This window comes from Lissotriton vulgaris, chromosome 4_1 (assembly GCF_964263255.1).
Source record: "Lissotriton vulgaris chromosome 4_1, aLisVul1.2, whole genome shotgun sequence".
Taxonomy (NCBI): domain Eukaryota; kingdom Metazoa; phylum Chordata; class Amphibia; order Caudata; family Salamandridae; genus Lissotriton; species Lissotriton vulgaris.
In genome coordinates this window covers 4,918,167-4,944,683 of record NC_141691.1, presented here as the reverse complement: position 1 = coordinate 4,944,683, position 26,517 = coordinate 4,918,167, and the positions used below count along the sequence as shown (strand labels likewise).

The 26,517-nt window shown below is 44.4% G+C and overlaps 1 protein-coding gene across 1 annotated transcript in view; it reads right to left on the bottom strand.

Moving 5' to 3' along the window:
- Positions 1-26,517, bottom strand: part of LOC147718191 (extracellular calcium-sensing receptor-like) — a 149,552-nt gene that overhangs the window by 56,226 nt on the left and 66,809 nt on the right. Inside the window, exons 5-6 of the mRNA XM_086967155.1 lie at positions 11,930-12,157; positions 3,532-3,655 (exon numbers count right to left, since the gene is read on the bottom strand). Coding sequence (XP_086823281.1) covers positions 3,532-3,655; positions 11,930-12,157 — 352 coding nt within the window. The remainder of the gene's footprint in view (positions 1-3,531; positions 3,656-11,929; positions 12,158-26,517) is intronic.

Below are 26,517 nucleotides of genomic sequence, written 5' to 3'. Positions count from 1 at the left end.
GCTGCAAACACGCCAAGATTAACGCCCTACTGAAGAAACCCAATGCGGACCCCAACGACCTCAAAAACTTCCGGCCCATCTCCCTTCTCATTTTCCTGGCAAATGTCACGGAGAAGATCGTCAACAGACAGCTGACCCGCTACCTCAAAGACAACAACATCCTGGACCCATCCCAGTCTGGCTTTCGCAGCAAACACAGCACCGAGACCACCCTCATCGCCGCTACCGACGACATCAGGATCCTTATGGACAAAGGAGAAACAGCCGCCCTCATCCTCTGGACCTATCAGCAGCCTTGGACACGGTCTCCACCACACTCTAACAGCACGCCTCCATGACACCGGAATCCAATAGAAGGCCCTGGCCTGGACCACATCCTTCCTCTCCATCAGAACCCAGAGCGTCCGCCTCCCACCCTTCCGCCCCAAGACCACCAAGATCATCTGCGGCGTTCCACAGGGATTATCTCTCAGCCCGACGCTGTTCGATATCCAGCCTTGCCCCCACCACCGTCCCACAGATTCGCAGAACCACCACGGGAGGAAGATCGTTCTCCTACCTAGCAGAGAAGACATGGAATTCCCTCCCAGCACACCTACGACTGACCCAGGACCATCTCACCTTCAGGAAACACCTCAAGACCTGGTTATTCGAGCAGTAGCAGCACCCCACCCTTTTCTCATTTTTCTCCAGCGCCTTGAGACCCTCACGGGTGAGTAGCGCGCTCTACAAAAGTACTGATTGATTGAATATCTACATGGCACCACTCGCCCACGTCGCACAACAACATTGCCTCAACATCATCTCCTAATCCGACGAGACATATCCCTCACCGAAGACCCCCACACCGCCAAAGCCAACCTCCACAGAGGAATGAAGAATGTCGCCGAATGGATGAAAGACAGCAGGCTGAAGCTGAATTCAGACAAGACAGAGGTCCTGATTCTCGGCCCCACCCCCTCAGCCTGGGACGAATCCTGGTGGCCAACATTGCTTGGAACAGCCCCAGAACGCACCGACCACACACGCAACCTGGGGGTCATCCTCGACTCTGCCCTCTCCATGACCAAGCAGGACAACGCAATCTCTGCTTCCTGCTTCAACACCCTCCGAATGCTCAGCAGGATCTTCAAATGGATCCCCTCCGACACGAGAAAACCGTCACCCAGGCCCTCGTCACCAGCAGACTGGACTACGGGAACGCCCTCTACGCGGGAACAATAACCAAGCTCCTGAGACGGCTGCAACGCATCCAGAATGCCTTGGCTCGACTGATCCTCGACGTCCCCCGATGCAGCCACATCACACCCCACCTGAGAGACCTGCATTGGCTCCCCGTCAACAACAGGATCACCTTCAAACTCCTCGACCACGCACACAAAGCCCTACACAACGCCGGACCAGCATACCTCAATGACCGACTCAGCCTCTACACCCCCACCCGCAGCCTCCGCTCTGCCAACCTCGCCCTCGCCACAGTTCCGCGCATCCAGAAAACCACCACCGGCGGCAAATCCTTCTCCTACCTCACCGCCAAGACTGGAACACACTCCCTACCCGCCTACGACAGACCTGCTGGCCTTCAGAAGACTTCTCAAGACCTGGCTTTTCGATCAGTACCAGCCCCCCCACCTTCCCCCCCAGCGCCTTGAGACCCTCACTGGGTATATAGCGTGCTTCACTAATGAAATGATTAATTGATTGATTGATTCTCCTGCCATGCTATCCTCCCCAAGATCAAATCCGTTTCAGGGGCCCTTCACCAAAGGGGTTTCTTATCTCGTGGAACTGTCTACAGCAACAGCCCTCAAAGTTACCCCATTCAAGGTTTTTTTACTTTCATTTTGTCGAATAGGTCTGAAGGTAAAAATCAGCAGCTTTGCTTCATGGCCATCCAACAGTGACATTCCCTCCTCAGACACTCCTGCAGTTTTGCCTCGCTGAACATCTACCTTCTCAGACATTTTTGTTTAGACATGTTTCTAAGTTAGAAGGTTAGGGCAGACCGGCCCAATTGACTTCTTGTATCTGAACCAGCACAGTTGGCTTTAACATTAGGCTTTGACCAAGTCTAGTGCAAACAGATATCCACAGTTGGTGCTTTGATCTTTTAAAGGCTACATTTCACTCAAAAATTTAAAAATGTATAACTCCTGGTTAATTGATTAGATTGTTGTCATGTTGATGTCAAAATAGTTAATAAAACTTTCTCTATAATTCTAAACTAGTTTGGGATTTTCCTTATGTTGTGTTTTCACTTTATTACTGTTTGTGTACTGCATAAAATCTTTACACTTTGCCTCTAAGTTAAGCCTGACTGTTTTCTGTGGCTGTAGCTTAACCAGAGCTCACACTCATTTAGCCAACAACCAGATTTTTCTAAATGTGCATATGTTAGCAGTGAACATATCATCTAAACTGCAAATCCCAAATGAGAATTAGAATATGACTCGTGTTGAAAGCACTTAGGATGAAACCATCAATAATATCAGAGATGAGGTGCTCATGTCAAGACTTGGCTATGGAAGTGCTCAACTCACAGGTACGCACAAGTTGCACATGGCTCTGAGAAGAACAACAAGACCGATTACAGAAGTGAAACACTTCGGTCACATCAACCCCTGGCTCCCTACTGAAGTCAGATGCATATTTAAAAGGACCTGCTTAACACACAAAGACAGGCTCCCTGCAGCCCTGAAATACAACGCCCAGAAATGAATCAGGTGAAGAGGCGTCCACATCTTTAAAACTCCAAATCAATTTCCTAGGGTCCACCATGACACAAAACCAGAGAACCAACTCTCATTCATTTTTGGTTCACCCCCTCGCAGACATTCATCGTACTCCTTATACTGTAGAACTGATGAGGAACAGCACTTAAGGGCATCACAACGAAGGGAGTTGCATCACTCTTGCAAGATTTACCAGAAGTTATAGACCTGGGATTGCCCTAGAAATGTTTTTATTTGTCCTTATTTGTTGCTCTTTCTATGTGTGTTGCAGTCTGCAGCTCATTTAGAAAGAGGAAACAGCCTCATGGGATATTTTTGTGTAGAAATGTTCCCCTTTCTGCACAAAAACACTCTTAAATGAAACAGAGACACCCTTACACCATTGTGAAGGGTGCCAATCAGGCCATTGTGCACCAGCATTGGGGAAAGGGCAGATGCGAGCCATACTTTGATAAATACGGTACATTCTTGCCCTCTGGGATGAAGGGTGGCAAGGTACCTTGCTGGGCTGTGCCACTTATCCATAAATATGGCCAACAGTGGTTAGTTACTCACCCCAGTCTACTGACTCTCATATGAGGCTATAGACGTCACTGCATCCTGTGGACCAGGCGATAATAGCTCAAAGACAAGAGGACATTTTGAACATGTTCCTTAAAGGTTCTAACTAATGCTTCATAGATACGGCAGTCTGACAGATGTTAATGTTACCTCCATGAACATGCTTGAGTCTTGAAATCAATAAAAATGCAGACCTTGGTCTTGCGACGTATGCTCGTCAGACTCAATAGATACTCACCTGTCTCATTTGAAATCTCACCAGCAGAGCAGGGAACACAGTCGAAGCAGCAGACAGGCCATCCTTTCCTCGCAGACTGTCTGTACCCAGGAAGGCAGCTCTCACTGCAGAAGGAACTGGGAGCCTGGGGAAAGGAACAGATAGAGAATGAGGAACAAAAACCATAAATCACATGATGAAAAATAAATGACACATGGCATGGTGCTACATAAGGATACTATCAGGTACTTAACTGTGCCATAGCATACCATAGCAAACCATACTTTTCCATACCACACCATAACAATCCATGCCATGTCGTACCCCACTGTATCACTTCAATCAATCAATCAATCAGGGAAATGCAAGCGTGCTACTCACCCGTGATGATCTCAAGGCGCTGAGGAAGGGGTATGTAGATCTGTCTAGCTGAACAGCCAGGTCTTGAGGGTATTTCTGAAGGTGTTCAGGGAGGGTGCATGTCTGCTGGTAGCTCATTCCAGGTCTGGATAGCTATGTGGGAGAAGGATATTACGCCTGCTCTGGCTCTGTGGATGCACAGGGTTTCAGCCAGTGCGAGGTTGGAAGATCGGAGGTTTCATTTGGGTACGTGGAAGTTGATTCTTTCATTGAGGTATTTGTGTCTGTCATTGTGTAGGCATTTGTAGGGGTGAGTGAGGATTGTGAAGATGACTCTTTTCTCCATGGGGAACCAGTGGAGTCTGTGTAGGTGTTAGCTGATGTGTTCGTGTTGGGGATGCCGAGAATGAGTCTGGCAGCGGCGTTCTATATTGTCGGGAGTTTGCAGACTAGGGACTTGTTGATGCCGGTGTAGAAGGCATTTCAGTAGTCCAGTCTGCTGGTGATGAGTACGTGGGTGACTGTCTTCCTTGACACAGGTGGGATCCACTTGAAGGTCCTGCAGAGGATGTTGAGGGTGTAGAAGCAGCTGGAGGTGACGGTGTTGACCTCTGTGTTCATGGTGAGTGATGAGTCGAGAACAAAACTGAGGTTCTTGATGTAGTCTGAGGGGGTAGTAGGGCTTCCAAGGGCATGCAGAAGGGGAGGTACTGAGGATGAGGACATCTGTCTTTTTGGCATTGAGCTTCAGGCAGCTGTTGATCATCCAGACTGCAATGTCTTGCATTCCTCTCTGGAAGTTGAGTCTGGCAGTGGTGGGGTCTTTGGTGAGGGAGAGAATGAGCTGGGTGTTGTCGGCCCAAAATACAATGTTTAGGCTGCGAGGGGAGCCATGTAGATGTTGAAGAGGGTCCGGCTCAGTGATGACCCCTGTAGGACTCCGCAGGTGTTTATCATGGGGTCAGAGAGGAAGGGTTGTAGTCTGATCCTTTGGCTTCTTCTGGTGAGGAATGATCAGATCTATCCCAGGGCTGTTCTTTCTATACCTGTATCATGTTGTCTATTGGCTAGTGTGTGGTGGGAGACAGTGTCGAAGGCTGCATTATAGGTCGAGAAGGATGAGGGCTTCATAGTGGCTTAGGTCCAGAAGGCTGCAGATGTCATCTGTGGTGCCCAGTAGGGCAGTCTCTGTGCTGTGGTTGCTTTGGAATCCAGATTGGGACGGGTTGAGGACTGTGTTCTCTTTGATGAATCGTATCAGGTCCCTGTTGACTGTTTTCTCTGTGAATTTGGCTGCAAAGTGGAGGAGCGAGATGGAAGATAGTTCTTGAGGTCGGTGGGTTCAGCTGTGGGCTTCTTGAGCAGGGCTCTGACTTCTGCGCGCTTTCAGTCATCTGGGAAGGTGCCTGTTTTGAAGGTGGTGTTGATGGTGTGGTGTGTGTAGTTCGGGTGTAATGGGGACTGTGGCTTTGTGGTTGATGTGAGGGGGCAGGGGTCGGTGGGGGCCCCCAAGAGAATGCCTTTCATGGTCAATGTGGTATCTTCGGCTGTGCTTGGTGTCCAATTGGTGATGGTGGGCTGGCAGGTGTCTCTTGGGGGTGGGGCGCATCTGTGGCACCCGGTGGATGTTTGACAAAGATGTCGTAGAGAGTTTTGATTTTGAGGAAGAAGTAGGTTCCAAGCTTGTCGCAGAGGTCTTGGGATGGGGTGATGTCTGTGGCTTCGCTGCATGGATTGGCAAATTCTTGAATGATGCTGAAAAGTTCCTTGGAGTTGGTGGAGTTGGCAAGGATTTTGTTATGGATGAAGTACCTCTTGGTGGCTCTGATTTGGTAGTGGTTGTTGTCATGGCAAGCTTACAGGTAGTGTGGTATTCGGTTGTCTTAGTGTTTCTCCAGTTCTTCTCCAGGCATCTGCAGATATGCCTGGCTTCTCGGAGAGCGTTGGTGAACTAGGCGGCTATCCTGGAGCATTGAATGTCGGGGTTGGAGATCCAGGTGTGGAGTTCTCTGACTGCGTTGTTTGCATCAGATGCCCAGGTTTGGTTGTCTCGGGTAAGGGTCGAGTTAAGTTGCTCATCGGTTACCTTTCTCTAGTTTCTTCGTGGTGGGTGTAGGGCTGGTTTGGGTACATTGGGTTGGTAGACGGTGTAGTGTACGCAGTGGTAGTCAGTCTATAATGGTTGCATTGTGTGGCTGAAGTGGACGCTGTTTCCTGCCCCAAAGATGGGGTCCAGGGTGTGTCCTGATCTGTGGGTCAGTGTGATGACCAGTTGTTTAAGTCTGATGTAAGAAAAGAGAGAAGCACAACAGGAGAGGCAGAGGGGCAATGGGGCCAAAACAAAGGGCGTGCCATAGGCAGGAGCCAAGGCTTGAACCCCTACCTGCCGAGGCAGAGACACAGCATGGCAGCCGGAACTACGGGGGAGAGATCTGGCCCCTGGCCAAAGTCGGACGTCCTGCTTGTGCTCACCAAGCAGCGGCCGGCATATCTGGGAGGCGGGAGCAGGAGACGGTAGAGGGGAGGAGCCAAGGGGGCAGCAGCGGCAGGTGGGGAAGCCGGAAGCAGGAAAATCAGGCAGACGGGGCGGAACGGCACAATAGCAAGCAGGTCATGATAAATAAAATAAAACAAGAACAACATGCAAAAACAAGGCCCAAAATAGAAGAAAAGAGAGAAGCACAACAGGAGAGACAGCTGGGCAACGGGCAAAAACCAGAGGGTACAACCTAGGCAGGAGCCAAGGCTCAAACCCCTACCTGCACTGAGTTCTACCTGGGCAAAGGCATGGCTGCCGGAGCTACAGGAGAGAGAGCAGCTCCCTTTCCGGTTATAACCAAAGGCTAGGTAAGGGGAAAGGGAAAGAGAAATGTTCTGCACATAGAGGCTGCCTTGTCCTGTAGTTCCTATAACCCTATACAGGATCTGAATGTTTAGACATCATACACTGTGGCATTGGTGTCCAGACTGATTCCAGAAACCCCCACTGAGTATGTTAGCCTGTATACCAGCGAGCTCGAAGTGTGACTATAAATTCCTCTTACCAAGTAGAGAATAGTTCTTGGCAACTTTCAAACATGACAACCTTGTCCCATCTCGGATCATAGAAACAGTACATTACTTTTTTTTCAGTCACTCGGGCTCACTATGTTCCAGAGAAAGACACAGAATTAACTGTGGGGACGTTTTCAATAAGTATTTATTGAACCAGCGTCATTCTAATGTAAAATAGGTGTGCTGAAACGACCATGGGACAGAAACAGATATAAATGAATATAAGCACCAATAGAGTAAATGGATGGTAGATTCTTACCATAGTGCTAAAACAATGAATACATGACCGAAATGATGCAGACTCCAGCAATGCAAATCTAACAAGATGTACCTAAGCAAAGCCAGCATGTATGTAGGTATAGAGTCCAGAAGCCCCCTTGGCTGAAGCCACCCCCATTATCTGAATTGAGAGACTGTGCGACCCCGTCTTGGTCTCGAGATGGACACCCTGCGAGAGATGTCAGACCACTGCGAGCTAGAGTGTCTGCATGCTGGAATCTTAGCGTCTTGCGTCAAGGTGTCAGCATGGAAGTCCTTTTTCTTCTCTCCTGCCTCAGCAGAGATGTGCTGTTTATATACCCAAAGTGGTACCCTCAGGAATATACCTTTCTGTGTCACGTCGGTCTAGGATGATGGAAGGAATGACCCTTATACATAGTTATTATGCAGGAGATGGTGTGCTGAAGTGATTCCAAGAATCCTCATGCATAATGAATGAGGCTAGTTTTCAGAGAAAACACCATGTCATGTTGGGCATTACTGTAACTATTTAAAAGGTCCGTACCATGAATGTTATGTAGTGTAATGGCAGGGGAAATGTAGGTGAAAGATGTATACACTACCTGAGCCTATATCGGGGTACCTGTGTGAAACACAACAGTCTACAGAGTTTATTATTACACATACAAATGTATTGTATGTTCCTGAGTTAAAAGGTCATGTGCTCAGAGTGAATGTGATCCCATGGAAGAGAACACATAGGGAACCCCCAATGGTTATTTTTGTAGACCCTTGTCTACTCCATAAGTTGTGTACCTCTTTATCAGGTCTCATTCTGGTCCCTATAAACCAGGATGAACACAGCCATATTCCATATTTCAGGGAACACTTTACCTACAAGTGTCTTCAAATTGGTAAAAATTCCTTTTGTGCCCCCAGCTATCCCAGCATTTTGAGAAGTCTGTGGTTGTCATAACGACAGTGATTGCATGTCTGTGGAATGTAGTGACTTTACACCCTACTGATGGTAGACCTGTTTAAGCCTATTTCCACACCTACCTAGGGTCCCAGGCTTTCAACTGTGCTTGAATTAGGGCCCTGAGACTTTATTATTGGTGGACAATCTGCACTCCTTTCCCTATTGTACCTACTCATAAAACATACATGAAACAAGCAGAGGGTGTACTCGCTTTCATGTCCTGAACAAGTATCAGTGCCACAAGGAAGGTCATGTTATTCTTGTTCACTTTTCATTTCATTTGCTTGCAAAGTCACAACAGAGTGCTCCAGCTTGCACTTGAATATATTGCTGCATCCATCAAGGATTGTACAAGCATCAGAATGCTATAACAGAGACACAGATAAAGTGAGGTCACTGTCTGTGGTATTTCACTGCAAAAAGCGCAAAACACAGTGATTAGTGTTATGTTATGTTAAATTAATTTTGTAAAGCACACAGCTACACAAAAAAAGGTTTCCCAGCGCCAGCCAGGAGGAACCAAGAAATAGAAGAAAGTGAAAATGTATTGTTTGAACAGCCAGGTTTTTAGTAGCTTACGAAAATGAGAGTAAAGTGTTTCTTTACAGATCACTATGGGGAGAGAATTCCACAAGAGTGGACCGAGAGAGATAAGAAAAAGAGCGTCCACCCATTCTTGTGAGTTTATCCTGGGAATCACAAATGTTTCCTGAGTCGAGGAACATACCAGACGGGAAGGCTGATATTGGCGAACTAGATTTTGCAGGTGTTGGGGAGCAGTACCAGTCTTGATCTTGAACATGTAGTTCAGAGCTTTAAATTTAGTTCAATTTTCTGCCCTAAGCCAAATCAGATCTCTCAAGGAATTAGAAGTAGGGGACATTCTTGGGATTCTGCAGAAAAATCCAGCAGCAGAATCCTGCACTGCCTGGAGCTTACGTAGCACATCTTTGTTAGCTCCCAAAAAAAGAATGTTCCCATAGTCCAGTGTTTATGTTACAAGAGCCTCAACTACATTCTTTTGGATAACATTCGGGAGCATCAAGATGATTTTCTTCAAACATTTAAGAATGGTGAAGCAGGTGGCTGCAGTTTCTACTGCCTGTTGCTTCATAGATAATTTACTATCAGTGATGAATCCCAGATTGCGGACTTGAGAGGTGGGCAGGGGTAAAGGCCCCATTACATTGGGCCAAGGTTGGGGGCCCCAAAGGTCTGTGTTTTTCCCAAAAATAAGGATCTCAGTTTTTTCACCGTTGAGCTTGAGTAGATTGGATTGCATCCAAGATGCGATGTTACTCAAGCCCGTTTGAAGGGTTGAAGGTCCTGGCAGCTTTTCCGCAGAAAGAGAAAAAAATATTTGGGTGTCGTCGGCATAGGAAAAAAGAGACAACCCTGCTTCTTCTGCAGTTCTACATATACATTGAACAGAAGAGGACCTAAAACCGACCCTTGAGGTACCCCATAAGGAGAAGAGTGGATTTTTGAAGTATCCCTAGATGAAAAAACTTGAAAAGTCCGCTTAGATAAAAAAGAGGAGAGCCAACCAAGTGCTGTTGTGATAATGCCAAGAGACTGCAAGGATTCAATTAACGCAGTATAAGAAACCGTGTCAAATGCACCCCTCAAGTCTAATAATATGAGGGCCATATCCAGTTTTCCCCACTTTCTGGATTGTGAGCGTGTTCCAGGTAGCGGTGTAACCAGATTCAACTGAGCTATATATTGAAACTGAACTGCAAAGTGATCTGACCAACATAAAGGAAGAGCAGGCGGACAATGGATGTGGGATAAGTTGGAAAAAATTGGATCTAGTAAGTGGCCAGCCATATGCATCGGGCAACTATTATGAAGTAGTATATTCATTGCAGACAGTTCTGCAATCAATGTGCTGCTAGTGGTACACTCATTATTATCAAGATGGAGATTTAAATCACCCAGAATGGTGAAATTACCCATTTTGAGTAGATGAGGAGCAACGCCCAATGACCAGCCGGTCCTGGGGGTCGATAAATCAACACAGCAGAGAGAGTAAACTGAGCAGTCAGGGTAAGTTTAAAAAGAGCTGTCTCACAATCAGCAAGAGGCAGACCCTCAAACGTACATATGTAACATTTTTTTAAATTAGTGCAATGCCTCCTACTACCATAGAATTTCTATCTTTTCTGACTATGGCATAGTTTGCAGGTAAAGCTGTGGCCACATCAGGTCCTGAGCTTTCTATGCAGCCTTGGTTCTGTTAAAAAGATAGCATCAGGTTGGTCACTGCTTAATAACTTATACACGTCTACCTTATGTTTAGGGAGGGATCGACAATTAATATTACAAAAGTTAAAAACTTTATTAGAAGAAGAGAAGCCATGGTTTTGCTGCAATGGAATTTTGTCTGTAATTGAACTTTCGGATTTAGTGCTAAAAGTGTAATTGCAGCAAGAGCAGATGGTAGTATCCTCTTTAGGACACAATATGCTACAATCCAAATAGTGCTTACCACGTAGATTCAGCAGTTGGTCAGAGGAATATTGAATTAACTGTACATAGGTAGCTAAAATTTGGGCATTATTCTTGGCCCCTGGTCCTGGTCGGTCTCGGACGGATGCAGACGGGCTTCCTTTGGCGCGCCCGCTGCGCGTCCGTAACATGGCCAATAAATAAAGGCAGTGGGCGGGTGGTGTGCAACAAGTGGAGCGCTGACCAAACTCAGAGTGTGAGGAGCCCAAAATTGCCGCCTGGGACGAAACGAATCCCGATAAGAATTTAAATTATAAAGAGTATAACACACTCCACATGTGGTGAAATAAAAACAAATAGCAACAAAAGTATTCAGCAAATAGCAGCACGTAAAATAGAATTCCCCAAAGCAATTTTGTTTTAAAGAATTCCCACAGCAATTAGCAGAAAGTAAAATAAAGGTTCCCCCAAGCAGTTTTGTTTTAGAAGAGATCCCCCACAGCAGATAGCGTGAAGCATTCAAAAGTAACCTCACAGGCCAGTTTCATTAGGATTTGTCACCCTAACTGTGTCAAACATAGAGGTTCAATCTAGAGGATGTCACCCCCTCGGACAGCATTATAAGAAAGAGATGGAATCAGAGACAAAGCTTTGGCTGCAACAAGCAAGGTGACACAAGGCAGCCAAAGCCCTTTAGTGAGATCTTCTAAGACATGAAAAGCCACAGTGCCTGGCCCTGCCTGGCATAGCAGCTCCAGAAGTAGCTCAAATTGATGCTTTAGATTCGCCTGTATTGGAAATGTGTTCCATGGGTAGATGCATTGGTCACCTATATATCATTGACACCCCTTTAAAAGAGTGAACATCACCATTGTAGTCCCGTTGGACCTGAAAACTGTCTCAGCTATAGGTTTAGCTTGCCTTTGGTGGGCCATGCTAATAGATACGCAGATGCCATCCCTCCCAGGACTGCACCTGAAGTGACTAGGGCACTAATGGGCACCAGCTATATGTCTGCATACATGAAGTCAATGTGGTAAGAGTGTGGGATAACATACAAGTTCTCTACACCCTAACATGTGAATGATTAAATAATTACCAAGCCTCTGTAAGGCATGGTTGTAGGGCTGCCTGAGCTTATGAGGCAGAAGTGGGGTGCCCTATTAACTTTCTGCTCTGCTAATTACAGAGCTTAAGACATTTTAACATTGTAAGGAACACCTCTTTGAGAAATTAAATACAAAAATTACCTTATCGCTCTCCATGGATTTATTTTCATAATTTGCATTGATCTGTTTCTTTTGTCAGGCGTTACTAACTGACCCTTTTCATGAATGAATCACCAAAGATTCTCACCTGGTTGTCCTCTGTGTTCCACATCATAGCATCATCCTCTAGCCTGACATGCCTCCCCTCAAGGGAGTTGAAATCATAGGTCCCCACCTTCACCAGTCTCACAGTGCTCTCAGAGGGGATCCGGATGTTTACCAAATCAAAAACCGGTGGTGCATCACCCTTCCCATCAAAGAAGAACTCCTCCCCAGAATTGGTGTTAAAGCGCACATGCCTCACATAGTGCAGCATCTGAAATTAGAAAAACCAGGACGCCTGTGAAAAAAATAAATTGGTCAAAATGATTCTTGTTTGTATCATGGTTTTTGGGTAAAGGGAGTGAAAAAAAACAACAGCCCATGTAATCAAGAAACATGCAGAACCCTAGTTCATGCATTTGGAGCTGGGGAAACCTCTGATCCACGCAAAGAGGTGTTACCCTAATATGCACCTAACATGGACAGGAGTGAAGTCTGGCTATCCTGCCTAGTTATTACTATCTGCTCGCAATGATGAGCCAATGCACAGAGTGTCTCATCATTCAACTGCTTCTGAGCTCCATCCACCCCATCTTGACGGATCAGAGGTTGAACCCAGACTGCCATCGTAGGAGCAGAAAAGCCGGCTGGATGCCAACATGCATCGATGTGCATAAAACCATTTCAATACTATCCCCCACATGGTTCTAATAATGATTTCTCAAAAACTATTGACTAGATATTCATAAAAGTAAGCACAGGCAATTTTTTGAGCTTATTGCATGAACACAAAGTTTCTTTTGGGAACGCTCACTAATGATTTCACAAATTATATACAAATAAGTAATTAGACTCAAAAGAATATCATTTTTTTTTAAACCTCATTCGCTGCCAATCTCACTTCAATGTGCACCCAAGTTATCTATGCTCTCACTCAGCAAGCTGAGAGGTCTAGGGATCTGAGATTGAAAAGACCCACCTACTGGTACCAAGACTTCCTCGGGTGGACATGAAGACACCAGCTGAGACCACTCTTCTGCTAAGCTCCAGGAACTAGATGGCCCTTATCCTAGGGCTACCAATACCGGACTGGGAGTTTCCAACAAAGCCCAGAGAGTGTGAAGGCAGCATAATCATAGGACGTAGGAAGAAAAAAAGAATTCTCTGAGCCCTATCTAGGTTGCAAGATGTTCCAAAATGCTTTCTTCTTCCTGCTTCCTGATCTCATAAGATCTAGCTTAGCGACCACCAAAACCGAGGTTTGCCAGTCAAAGAAAGAAGGCGGAGTTGAATCTATCAATCTTATGCAAATTTGTCTCCTGGCTAGGAAATTGGCATAATGGAGCAGGGATCTGTCAGGGCCCTTGACATTGTCTTCCAAGCCAAATATAATTAAAGGTAAGTCGATGTTAACAGAGCTTCCCAGGGTAGTTTCCAATTTTTTGCTTATATTGTCCCAAAAGGAGACGAGGGCAGGATACTCCTTAAACATATGGGTGTCGGAAGCCAAGGCCTGTCGTCAGTCAGTCAGTCAGTCAGTCAGTCAGTCAGTCAGTTTATTCGGCTTATTTAAAAGCCATACAAAGAAAAGAAAAAGATAAAACATTTCATACAAGGTTTTTTCTTAAAAACGATAAATACAAACAGACAGTTTAAAAAAGTATTTACACGCAATTAAAAGTATTTCATTCAGAAATGAGTATAAATGGTAAAACATTTGCTTTAAGGCGAATCTAGGCAGGCAGCTTTCACCCTTGAAGCGGCTACCAGAAAACTATGTAGGGATTGGGGAGTAATTGTAAAAAGAGCAGGGCCGGTCTCACTTGAGTGAAGCCTGCCTCTTTAAGAATAGGCAACAAGTATTTTTTTCTTGGCTCTAGATACAGCCCGCAAAACATGACAAAATGCATTGTATCTTGTACAGAGAACTGGTCGCAGCTACAAGGTAAGGCTAATTCCGGCTTCTGCCAACTTTAAAAAGAACCTAAATAAAAATGTATCAAATTAAATCTGAATTTAGTTAGGAGGAACCTGTGAAAGGGAATTGTCACAAAGCCAAGATAAGGTGCTAATGAAAATGAGTTAACAAGAACGCAATGTTCCCTCACTGACGGTTTTGCCAGTTCACATTCTTCATGGCACGCTTCCCTCCTTCCCATGAAGGACTTTTTTACAAAATCGATATCATGTACCTTGATCTTCTCAGGGGAGGAAAAAAGGTCCGGACGTCCCAGGTCTGAGAATACCCTAGCCAGATAGGCCAGCCAGGGAATCTTATTAGATTTGTCCAGAGACAGAACATCAGACATGATCTTATGGTTTAATGGGAGTTCTTCATTCATCCACGTTTTTAACCAAAAGATCAGAGGGGCCATGCTCAGCATATCATACAAAAAGTTTAGGCCCACTTCTTTGTGAATGGAATAGGTTGGGGTCGACTGTGGTACAGAAAGCAGGGTTCTAATGAATCTATTCTCTGCTCTCTGGATGGGTTCCAAGTTTACATAACCCCACAATGCAGAACCATATAGTGCAATGGCCACAGGTTTACTCTTATAGATTTTTAACAGAGCTTCCATAGGCCTAGCCCCTAGCCTACCAGCAAATCCCAAAAGTGCTGATGATGATCTAATGACAGTCAACCTCTTGGCTCTTACCTGCGGGCCCCAGGTCCCTTTCTGATCAAACAGTACGTCTAAATAGGGAAATGTAGATACCCTTGAAACCGTGTCCCCCCTACATGTGAATGTTTTGCTTCTCTTCTTGCTACACTCACGGCCCACCACCATTGTATGTGACTTGGTTACGTTAACCTTAAGATCCAATCGCTCCATAAACGAACCAAAGGCATTCAAGAGGCGCTGGAGGCCAACACCCGTGCGAGCGATCAAAACAGCATCATCCGCATATAGGAGCGCCGGGATTTGAACAGCTTCCTGCATGGGGGACGTCGGCCTCCTGCTCCCCTAGGTGCGCACCCAAGCCGTTGATATAGATGGTGAAGAGTAAGGGGGCTAATATGCAGCCTTGCCGTACCCCCTTTAATGATTTAAAGATGGGGTACACCTACCCTCATTCGTTACACGTACGGCTGCAAAGAGTTCTTGGTGCAGAGTGGCCATAAAGGTAACCAATAGTTCATTTTGGGAACAGTCACTAATGATTTCACAAATTATATACAAATAAGTAATTAGACTCAAAAGAATATCATTTTTTTTAAATCCTCATTCGCTGCCAATCTCACTTCAATGTGCACCCAAGTTATCTATGCTCTCACTCAGCAAGCTGAGAGGTCTAGGGATCTGAGATTGAAAAGACCCACCTACTGGTACCAAGACTTCCTCGGGTGGACATGAAGACACCAGCTGAGACCACTCTTCTGCTAAGCTCCAGGAACTAGATGGCCCTTATCCTAGGGCTACCAATACCGGACTGGGAGTTTCCAACAAAGCCCAGAGAGTGTGAAGGCAGCATAATCATAGGACTTAGGAAGAAAAAAAGAATTCTCAGAGCCCTATCTAGGTTGCAAGAGGTTCCAAAATGCTTTCTTCTTCCTGCTTCCTGATCTCATAAGATCTAGCTTAGCAACCACCAAAACCGAGGTTTGCCAGTCAAAGAAAGAAGGCGGAGTTGAATCTATAAATCTTATGCAAATTTGTCTCCTGGCTAGTAAAATGGCATAATGGAGCAGGGATCTATCAGGGCCCTTGACATTGTCTTCCAAGCCAAATATAATTAAAGGTAAGTCGATGTTAACAGGGCTTCCCAGGGTAGTTTCCAATTTTTTGTTTATATTGTCCCAAAAGGAGACGAGAGCAGGATACTCCTTAAACATATGGGTGTCGGAAGCCAAGACCTGTCTACAAATCTTGCAGCAAACAGGTGAACCTTCAGTGATTTTTGACAGTTTTAGTGGAGAAAAATATGCCCTACAAATATTGAGCAGGTGGTTCCTTTTTAGCCATGCAGGTTTTACCACTTCATATAAAATCTTACATGAACTCTGCCATAATGTATTGCAGTCTTGTGCTGGTAAGGGCCCTCCCCACAAGTCCTCGGCAAGTCTGAATTCACTGTCAACCACCTCAGAGATGGCGTGGTACCAAAAAGAAACATCCTTCCTCCCTGGGAGCTTAGTTACGAGCTGATGTTCCAGGGAATTGTCACCTCCGAGAAGACTTCCTCCAACGGTTTGAGAGTGTGAATGAGCCCAACTTTCTAGCTGACAGTATTTGAATCTAGAAAGACCAACACCCACTTTATCCCTAAGTTTCTCCCAAAAAACAAAAGAACCGTCAAGGGAATTGCCAGCTTATCCCTCAAGCATTCTGGTGCCCCAGGGGAATCCGAAAGGGGAGACTGACTGGAAAAGTAGTCAAGTGTGTCTGAGCTGCTTAATTTTACCCATGTTTTAGCTAAGCCCTGAGGAACCTTCAGCTTGATTTTTTTAAAGAACTTTGGATTGCCAAATTTAAATAGGAAACCTTCCACCAACAAATTAGCAGCCCTGAGTATAGCTAGAAACATTGTGCCCATCCCCGTATTGACAGGCATTTTCAAGAGCATGCGTGGATGAGAGAGTTGGAAGGCCCAGGCATAAAGCTGAATATCTGGCAAAGCAAGACCTCCCTTTTCTCTTGTGCACCTCAGTTTTTTCCAGGCGATCCTGGGTGATTTATATGCCCAGACAAACAAATGTATGTCCCTCTGCAATTTGTCAATTAAAGATTTCTCAAAATAGAGGAAGATACAGTTACAAATGAAAGTAATTTTGGGGAGTATTGACATCTTGACGGGATTGACTCTACCAATAATGGATAGAGGGAGTGAGGCTCAAGATTTCATTAGCCTCTGGCACTCCTTTGCTACCCTGGTCAAGTTGGTCTCAGCAATGCTCGAATCAGTGCTTCCTTTTAGAATTGATATGGTACTGATGCTGGTTTACTCCTAAGTTCCAAACCACAATCTCCGTTTGTGAGGCATTTATTCCATAGCCCGAGACAAGCCCAAACTCCTGAGCCAGACTAAGAACAGTTTGAAATGCTGCCTGTAAATTTGCAGAGAAACAAGAATATCATCTGCATAAAGGGTTACCTTCCTCTCCCACTCTCTGCATTTAAAAGGCTGGATATTAGGGTTGTCCCTAAGTCGTTGAGCAAATGGCTCTATGTATAAATCAAAAAGGAGAGGGGAGAGTGAGAAACCCTGTTTGGTCCTCTTGGAGATTTTAAATGAATTGGAGAGATTACCATTTACCAGAAATCTGGCTGTTGGATGCTGGTAAATAGACTGTATTGTGCGACAACATTTTTCTCCCAGATTACATTTCTTCAAGACCTCTGACAGGTAGATTCAAGTCAACCTGCCGAAGGCCTTGGTTGCGTTGAGAGTCATAGCTGCCAATGGGATGGAATATGTGGAGGCCAGATCTATCGCCCCTATGAGATCATAGGTAAGATGTGAAAGCTGTCGACCCCTGACGAAACCCTTTTGATCTAAATGGAGGAGATCCCCTGCCACCAGTCCCAGTCTTGCTGCCAATATTGAGGTAAAGATTTTATAATCGGCATTGTAGAGTGATATGGGCCTGTAAGACCCACAATTTGGTGGAACTTTCCCTGGTTTCAAGATCAGGACTATGATGGCCTCATTCTACGAAAGAGGGAGATGTAGTACCTCTTGTAATATCTGGTTAAAAAGAAGTGTCAGGGTAGGGACAATCTTGTCACTCATCGGTCTTTAAATCTCGGCTGGGAGCCCATCTGGGCCCGCCGCCTTACTATTCTTGGAGCGTGAAATTGCATCTCTAACCTTAGCGTGAGAGAATGCCTGATCTAGATGTTGCTGCTGGACTGAATTGAGTGAGGGGAGGGAGATATCAGCAAGCCACGTCTGTGCACTAAGGTTTTCCACCCTAGTGTCTTCATGATATATATCTTGGCAAAAGATCTGAAAAGCAACACGAATTTCATTGTCTGTAGATTGGACACCATTATTGTTAACACTTTCCTTGATGTAACTCCTCGCACAGTCTGATTTACTCTTCCATGTGAGGAGCTTACCTGCCCCTTCCCCATACTCGAAGTGAGAGATTTTACTGGCCTCCCATCTCCGAGTAAGCCTAGTATTGAGATCATTTTCTAGCTGAGCCTTTAAACTATCAATCTCTGCTTGACGTTATTGCAGGATTTCAGGGAAAACGTGGCTGGAAATATTGGCTTCTGTTTCCTTCATCCTGCTTTCAATATCAGAGATCTCTTATTTGTATTTTCTATTTCTGTAGCTGAACCTACTGGTGATTTGGCCCCGCAAAAACGCTTTTAATGAGTCCCAGACTGTCGTTATTGAAGCTGAGCCAGAATTTACCTCGAAAAACCATTAATTTTCTTGTGTAAGAAAGGAGATCTCCTCTTACTCCAAATGTAAGGTGTGGTCAAAAGATCATGTTCTAATCGAACTAGGAGCTGGTCATTCAGGTCCCAGAGGAACCCCTGAATGGTCTGAGAGGTGAGGGGCCAGATATGTGATATTTCTTACCCTGCCTCTTAATGAATAACTGATCAGCATGAAATCAATTCTGGATTGGTGCTGATACTTGTAATTAAGGTATGAAACACCTGACTGCTGGCCTGATCTGTCTCTCCAGATATACAAGAGAGTGAGCTGCTTCATAGCTCCGATTAAGAAATCTCGACATCTGGAAGAGACCAAAGCTCCGTTATTGGCAGTCGTGTCAAGTGTAGGGTTCAAAATAATGTTGAAAACCCCCGACAGACCCATCGGTTCCGGAAAGTCCAGCAAATGAGAGAACATAGTCTTAAGACTAGAAGGGTCGTCATGGTAAGGTCCATATTATCCTGCCAAAGTTAGCAAGGTCCCCATTATCAAAACTTTAACAGTGACCCATCTACCACATGTATCTACTTTCTGAGATAGAACCTGAGCTTTAGCCGCTTTCTTAAATAAAATGAAGACCCCTCTGATGTTTGCTGACTGGCTGATACATACATACAAGCCAACCCAACTCAGACGTTTAAAATGAGAGGTCGTCTCCTCCTCGAGCAAGTGAGTTTCCTGAAAGACAATGACATGCGCAGGAGAATCCCAGAGATATGGTACGATTGTGTCTCTTCTTGGTCAAGTGCGCAGGCCATTGGCATTCCAGGAAAAGATCTGTATACTGTTCATGGCGGATCAAACCTGTGCCTGTCCTCTGGAGAAAAAATCGGAGACACCAGCATCAGCATCAGCCCCAACATCGCAGTCGGGCTCGTTCCTGTATCCTTGCAGATTAGGTTAAAATTGGTGATTTAAAATGAAGGGGGAAAATGAGAATATTTTTTTTTCTCCCACTGCACCCACCCCAATGCCCTATGCCCTTCCTTCCCACCCCCGATCCACCCATGGAGACCCCTGACCCCAATCATCTGGACGTATGGAGTCCAGATAGTTGCCCCCTGGAGATACCCGCCAGCCTCATGCTTCCCAAAAAGAAAAAAGGTGATGTACCGGAAATAAAGAAATTGTAGAAAAAGAACATATCCAGCCCTAAACAATCCTAGGCTGAAAAAGGGCCAATCAAAGTGCTTAATTGTCAATTTTTTTGTTTTAATGTGTATAATTTTTTTTCTCCTTTACTTTCTTCCTTCCTTCCCTTTTTTTTACATTTCTTTTTTAAATTCTACCTTTAACTACCTATATCTAATCTTTACAGTGATTGACCAGTTCCAGCTAAACCTATCACACCTTGCTGCAGCCCGTAGTTATAGTCCAGGGGCACAAGTAGAAAGCTAGGGGAGACACGAAAGACAGAAACATGAGCTGGAAAATAGACAGAAGAGGGAATAACTATTTTTGTCTAAGCCTCGCCCATCTCCATATTGGGTAGCAATTCATCTGCTTCGTGTACTGATCTTACATTGTGCATTTTGTTCTTAAACATTACTTTCAAGGAGGCGGCTAATCATTTCTAATAATTTTAATTTTTTACAGATGAATTTGTTCTTATTATGATTATTCAAGTATTTATCATTAAATGCAATTATTCATGTTTGTAATCCAACAGTATTGCATAGTATATATGTATTATATTTATTCATTTTTATATTACCTATATAATTTACTAATAATGTATGTTGTTTATTTCTTTAATGTGTTTATGGCAATGTGGTATGCTATGTAGAACATATACAATTTTGTTTTATTTTATTATAAATTTGAATACAATTTACATATTTTGAATTATTGTGTTTGCTTTGTTATGTTATGTTATATCTCAAGGGAGTATCCCGACGTGAATCTGAAAAGGATCTGAGTCAAAAACAGATAAAAGAACTTAGAACTGAAAGGTTTTCAACTGTTTTTTAATGATCAGAGGGTCTTTGATGTCCCTCAAAGCCAATGGCAGAGCATTTAATGCCTGAGCCACCCGCCTGGAAAAAGAGCTCCAACCAAGCCTTTGGCGCTTGAATCGAGGAGTCTGCACCAAAAGTTGAGAGGACGAACGCAGCTGTCTTTCTGGAGCATAGAATGCCAACTTATTCTGTAGATAGAAGGGACCCAGCCCATAGAGGGCTTTGTGAGCAATGGATAACATTTTGAATTTTATCCAAGCCTTAGCTGGCAGCCAATGCAAAGATCGCAGATGAGTGCGCACACTGCACCTGCTGGAGAGACCTAGTAGGAGTCGAGCTGCTGAATTTTTAATCACCTGCAATTTATCCAACAGGTAACCCGGAATTCCAGGATACAATGAATTTAGCATAGTCGAGGCGTGAGAGAATTAAAACGCAAGCCACCGTCTCCTTCGCAGCCTTAGGCAGAAAAGGAAGAAACTTTCTCAAAGACTTGAGGATGCCAAAGCAAGAGCCCGCCAACTTCTTGACCTGCGAGGAGAAGATCAAGTTCTCACTGAACCAGACCCCAAGGTTCTTGACAGAACCACTCTTAGAGCTGGGAAGTGGGAACCAGGGGGCTATAGCTTCTCTCTGAAGGCGTCATGGAATGCGCCATACAAGAGGATCTCCAATTTCTCCTCATTGTATTTGAGCTGTGCCTGAGCGAGCCACTGAAAGACCAAGGATAGGCAGTGTTGGGCAGGGAGAACCGAATCCTCATCCCGACTCCAGGAAAACAGCAGTTGGGTGTCATCAGCATAGGCCATCACCTTAGCCCCTAATGCTTCCACAAGATAGACCAGCGGAGTAATAACGATGTTAAAGAAAAGGGGCTAAGGGATGACCCCTGAGGTACACCAGTGGCTACCGCTTGTGGAGCAGAAGCACACCGTGGAAGCCAAACCTGCTGAGAACAGCCATCCAAGAAAGACCTGATACAACCCACACAGATCCGAGACTGCCATCTCCAGGAGGCGATCCAGCAGCAAGGCATGAGGCACAGTATCAAAGGCCACCAAGAGGTCCAGCATAACCAAGGCTACCCCCCCCCCCGCCAGCATCGGGGCACTCTCGGATTGCCTCAGATACCTCCAGTAAAGCATACTGTGTGCTGTGCGCCGCCCGGCACCCTGATTGCGCAGGATGGAGCAGACCCCAGGCCTCGACATACTTAGTGAGTTGGTTGGTAACCGCATTTTCACAAACCCTAGACTGGACTGGGGAGCAACGAGATAGGGCAGTATTTACCCGGAGTAAATGGGTCCAGGGATGGTTTTATGAGGAGGAGAAGAATTTTAGCCTGCTTCCAAGGCATTGGAACAAGGGCCTCCCACAACGACATGTTAATAATCTGATTGACCTCCGGATTGATCCCATCTGTGACGGAGGCCAAGAGTCTGTCCGCACAGGGATCTGTGGTAGAACCTGATTAGAGAGCTTTCAAAATTTTAAGAGGGGTCGAAAAATCTACAGGTGAGAACAAAGAGAACCTATGTGAAGGATCAACTGAGGCAAAATACAGAAATGCCAGGCACAGGTTTAAAGCGCCGATGGCAAACGTTGTTTGAATAGCACAGATTTTGTCCTGAAAGAACCTGGCCAGGGTATTACACCAATCCTCCGAAACAGGAGCAGAAGGCACCAAGGCTGAGGGGGACATAAAGCGTTTCACAATTGAGAAGATTTCTTTAGAGTTGTTAATATTCTGGTCAATGCGCAATGTAAAGTACTGGCTTTTAGCTGCTGCGACAGCGGCGTAATAGCTTTTCTTTTTGACTCTCAGTGTATGTTTTGCCAGAGGGCAGTAACCTCTGGAACACAAGGCCCTCTCGAAAACGTTATACTCCTGGTTCAGCATTTTCAGCTCCGGTAGGAATCAAGGTTTGGATGGAGATTTCCTGGCTAGTTTAGGTAGACTAGGCGAGGAAAGTGAGGACACTGTTTTTTCTGTTTATTTCACGTTTATTCGGACCGTTGGTCCACAAACAATACATATCTTACTAAAAATACATCTAAAAGAACCTTTTATTAAACACGCATAAATACATCCTAAAAGCATATTCAGTCTAAAAACCCACTGTTATCTAAATTGCGGGTAAACTATTTGCTAAAACTCACTAAAAGGTATAAAATATGCCTTCACCCTTTGCATAAATTTCCCAATAGCAGTGGCAATATCTAATTGGGTCATTTCAGTCATCAGGGTCACTGCCTGGGCCCTTGTTTTAATATCATATTTCTCAAATATTGGTTTTAAGAACATAATTAGTAAATCCAGGAACTTCTGACAATCTATTAAAATATGTAGCAGATCCCATTTGGTGCCCAAAGTAAAGGTGCATCTTCCATCATTGCACACTTTACCAATTTGTTTATATAACAAGGGTTCAACCCCATTCTTATCCACAAAACCTCATTTCGTAGTCGACAGACTGGTAACCTATCACTATAGGATAAACATTGATAATTTTTCCATTCAGCAGTGATAAAACGAACTGAGGTTTTATTTACAAGATCATTTTGGTCCTGTGCATGCGATATTTCCTTCCCCAACAACCTAAGTATCTTCTTATCAATGTTAACCACAGAGATAGTGGGGCACACATTAACCTCCATCTTGTAACCCTAATCTGTCTTGCCCATTTTAGTTTGCTATTCTGTATTTCGTTTTTACACCATTGAGATATGTTGGTGTTTACGCCTACTCCTAGGCATTGCCAGAAGCGAAGTAGGGCCATACCGGCTAGAATACCCTATGAAGTCAATCCTAATTCCAGTCTTACAGCCTGGACCTTTGCAGACAAGGGGAGTGTAAATAACTTTTTTAAGTTTTTACCTTCCTTGACATCCCAGTCTTCCTTGCCACTTAAATATACCAGTTTGGCGCCTTACAGAAATTGCGGGGGTACGATAGCCGAATATGCTTTTTTAGCACTGGTCTATCTGACATTGCCCTGTGGTCTTTATTTAAAAATTTCAGGCCGCTAATCGATGCAGAGGTTCTTAGTTTTGACGCCTCTAGGTGAGTGTTCCATTTTAAACTTTTCTCAAACCATAGACCCAAGTATCTGTATTCAGTAACCGATTCCACTTTCTCTCGTCCCTATCCACCATGAGGACCCAGTTGTCCTGCAGTCAAAGCTCAAGGTTTTGGTCTTGTCCATATTAATCACAAGTTTTTTCCTGGAACAATAATCTTTAAATACATCAGTTTCCTTTGCAGACCAACTCCGGTCTGGTCCATAAGCACCAGATTGTCGGCATAAAGTAAGCAGGCAATATGCTTGCCATTTAGTTTCGGGCTTGCCCCAATGGCATTCCCCAAGGTCAATGGCAAATTTTCTAAGAACAAGGAAAACAGCAGGGGAGCCTATGTACATCCCTGCCGCAGTCCATTTCCAATCTCTATTTTCCCAGATAGTCTACCATTTTTATCAAAAATTATTTGGGACCCGTTTTTAGTATGGAGCATTTGGATCATACGTAGCAGATCATTTGGGATTCCATATCTAATTAGGGCCTCCCACAACAGCTCCCGGTCCACCAAATCGAAGGCTGTGTGGAAGTCTACAAAACAACAAAATAAACGTCCCCGTATTTCCGTAGACTTCCGTGGTATGGCCCAAAGAGCAAAACAATGGTCAAATGTGGAATGGCCAGCTTTAAACCCCCCTGTTCCGGGAGGATAATCTGGTTTTCCTCTGCCCAGTCTTTTAATAAATCCAGTATGGCTTTTGCAAAGACTTTTTCCCCTATATCTAGGAGGTTTATCAACCTATAAATTGTCGTTATTTTATGATCACCCTTTTTATGTATCGGCCTTATAATTGCACCCTGACAGATTTCTGGTACCATTCCCATTTCCAAGATTACCAGGAACATCTTTGCAAAAAGCTCAGCCCACCATTCTGGAATTGTTTTAATTATCACCGCCGGAAGGTTATCTGGGCCTGCAGCACGGGTAGGATTAAAGCTAGCTATGATTTTTTTTAATATTTCCTGGGGTAAAGTATTCCTTTATGTCATCCCTCACCTGTGGACAATCTTGGATCCTTGGCACTTCTTGTGTCAGCCATTTCCCATAGATTTCTCCCAGGTAACCCACCCAGTCATCTTCAGGGACCATACAAACCAAGGAACCTATTTTCCTACCCACACTTTCTTGGACTGATTTCCAAAAACCTTTAACATCTCTGGTTTCAATTAGCTCCAACATATTTACCCAACACTTATCTTTATTAATTCTTTTTTTGTTCCGTATTAATGTTTTATATTTTAACCTTAGTTACTGGAGTGACTGATATAAGTCCACCTTAAACATAGCCCTTAGTCTTCTCTCCTGCTGTCTTATCTGTGCCTTGGCTACCCTGCAATCTTCGTCAAACCACGTCTTCCTATTTTTATTAGCAACATGGCTCCCCAGCCCTGACTTTTTTGCCTTACATTTCTTCTTTAGGGAGTCTGCCAGCTTACCTATGATAGATTCAAACCAAGAAATTCCAACTTTAAGTTGAATTTCTTCACTTGAGATTGTCTGGTGGATTAGCTTTAACTTTTCAATATATTCATCCGTTATACAAGTTGTTAACCGTTTTAGATAGTCCACGTGTATCTGATTAAGTTTTCAATTAAATCAAAGCACCAAGCCTGGCAAAACACATAATCTATTGGGCAGAGTTGCTGGACCCTCACAAAGGTCTGTCCTGCTGGCCGATCTGGCTGCAATCTCCCATTTGCACTTACCATACCCAGTGACCCCATCAACTGAGTAAAAGGCTCGTCCTGTGGTGAGATCTCACCTCTTGGAAAGATGGCTACTTCAATATTATGAGATTTTAAAATGTCTATCTACCAGCTATCCACCCTTCGGGGATCTAATCTATGATTGAAATCACCTACCACCAATACTTTGTCCTTCTGATGCTTAACACTAACGGACTCTAAATCTTCCTTCAATTTACCCAAGTTCACCTTATATTCGTGATTCTTCCCCTTCTGTATATATACATTTATGATGCATATTCCATCGTAACAGGGATCTATCTTCTGCAATAGAACCCTGCGGCCTAATGCCCACTCACAGAGTAATTTTAACTTTTCAATGTTCCTGACTTTCAGTGAGGAGATCAGCATTAGTTGATATCCCAATGGCCTCCCCAGGTTATTTTTCTTTGCTGCTTTGGAATGTTGGGCAAATCCTTCTGTAACTAAGATTTCTAGGGTATCGTCACACAGCCAAGTCTCCTGTAGACACACAATGTCATTACAAGTTCAAGTTTCAAGTTTAAATACTTTATTCGACAACATTGTCATAAAAGCTTTCATCCCTATCTAAACATAATAAATACTAATCTAATAGTAAAAAACATATTAAATAACATGCATTAGTGCATTGTTGGCGAGTAAGAATCTATAAAATTTACACATTATTTTTAAAAAAGTATCATCACAAGCCAAAGGAAGTTCATGTAGTTCATGGGGGTTTTAAAGTGCGCGTGCGTATTATCCAAGGCCATCCCAGGAATTTGGCCACTGCAATTGCAAGTTGAGGGGCACAATTTGATTTCAAGACCCTGAAAGCCTCGACACATCTCCTTGTGCCCAGATTTCTACATGCCGGCTTCAGCCACCTATTCCTTGGGGCAGCATATAATGGGCATACGAATAAAAAGTGCAAAATGTCTTCTATATGAGATTTACAATGGGAGCATGTGTTAACATTACCAGGGGACCATTTGACAGTAAAAGCATTTAGGGGCAGGGTGCCAACTCTGAACTGGAAAAACAGTTTCCTATCTAGAGGCTTGGAGATTATATCCCAGTACTGTTCAAACATAGGGAGAGTTTTTATCTCTAAAAACTTGAATGTCAAAGCAGGAGGTTGGCTAGAGACCAATGCGGCATTATTTATCATTTCCCAGTATAACTTTTTTAATGTGTTCTTTGAAGGAAAGTCATCTGGGTCAGTTACTGTCCACAAGTGTTCAAGGTGCAATTTTTGAAGTAGTTTCCTCACTTCTTTTAACCAAAACTACTTTATGGAAGGTATCAGAGTTGCCAACATCCAATAAGGCAGCAGCATAGTGACTCAGTTCCGGGGTAGATTTTATACGCCTCCAATATAAAATGGGGCGAAGTCTGATCACGTCCTCAATCCTTTTCCTCCCCAGATCATAATGGAGAGGAATGGAGGGGGTACTCTGTGGGACTCCGATTAAGCCCCGCAGGAATTTATTTT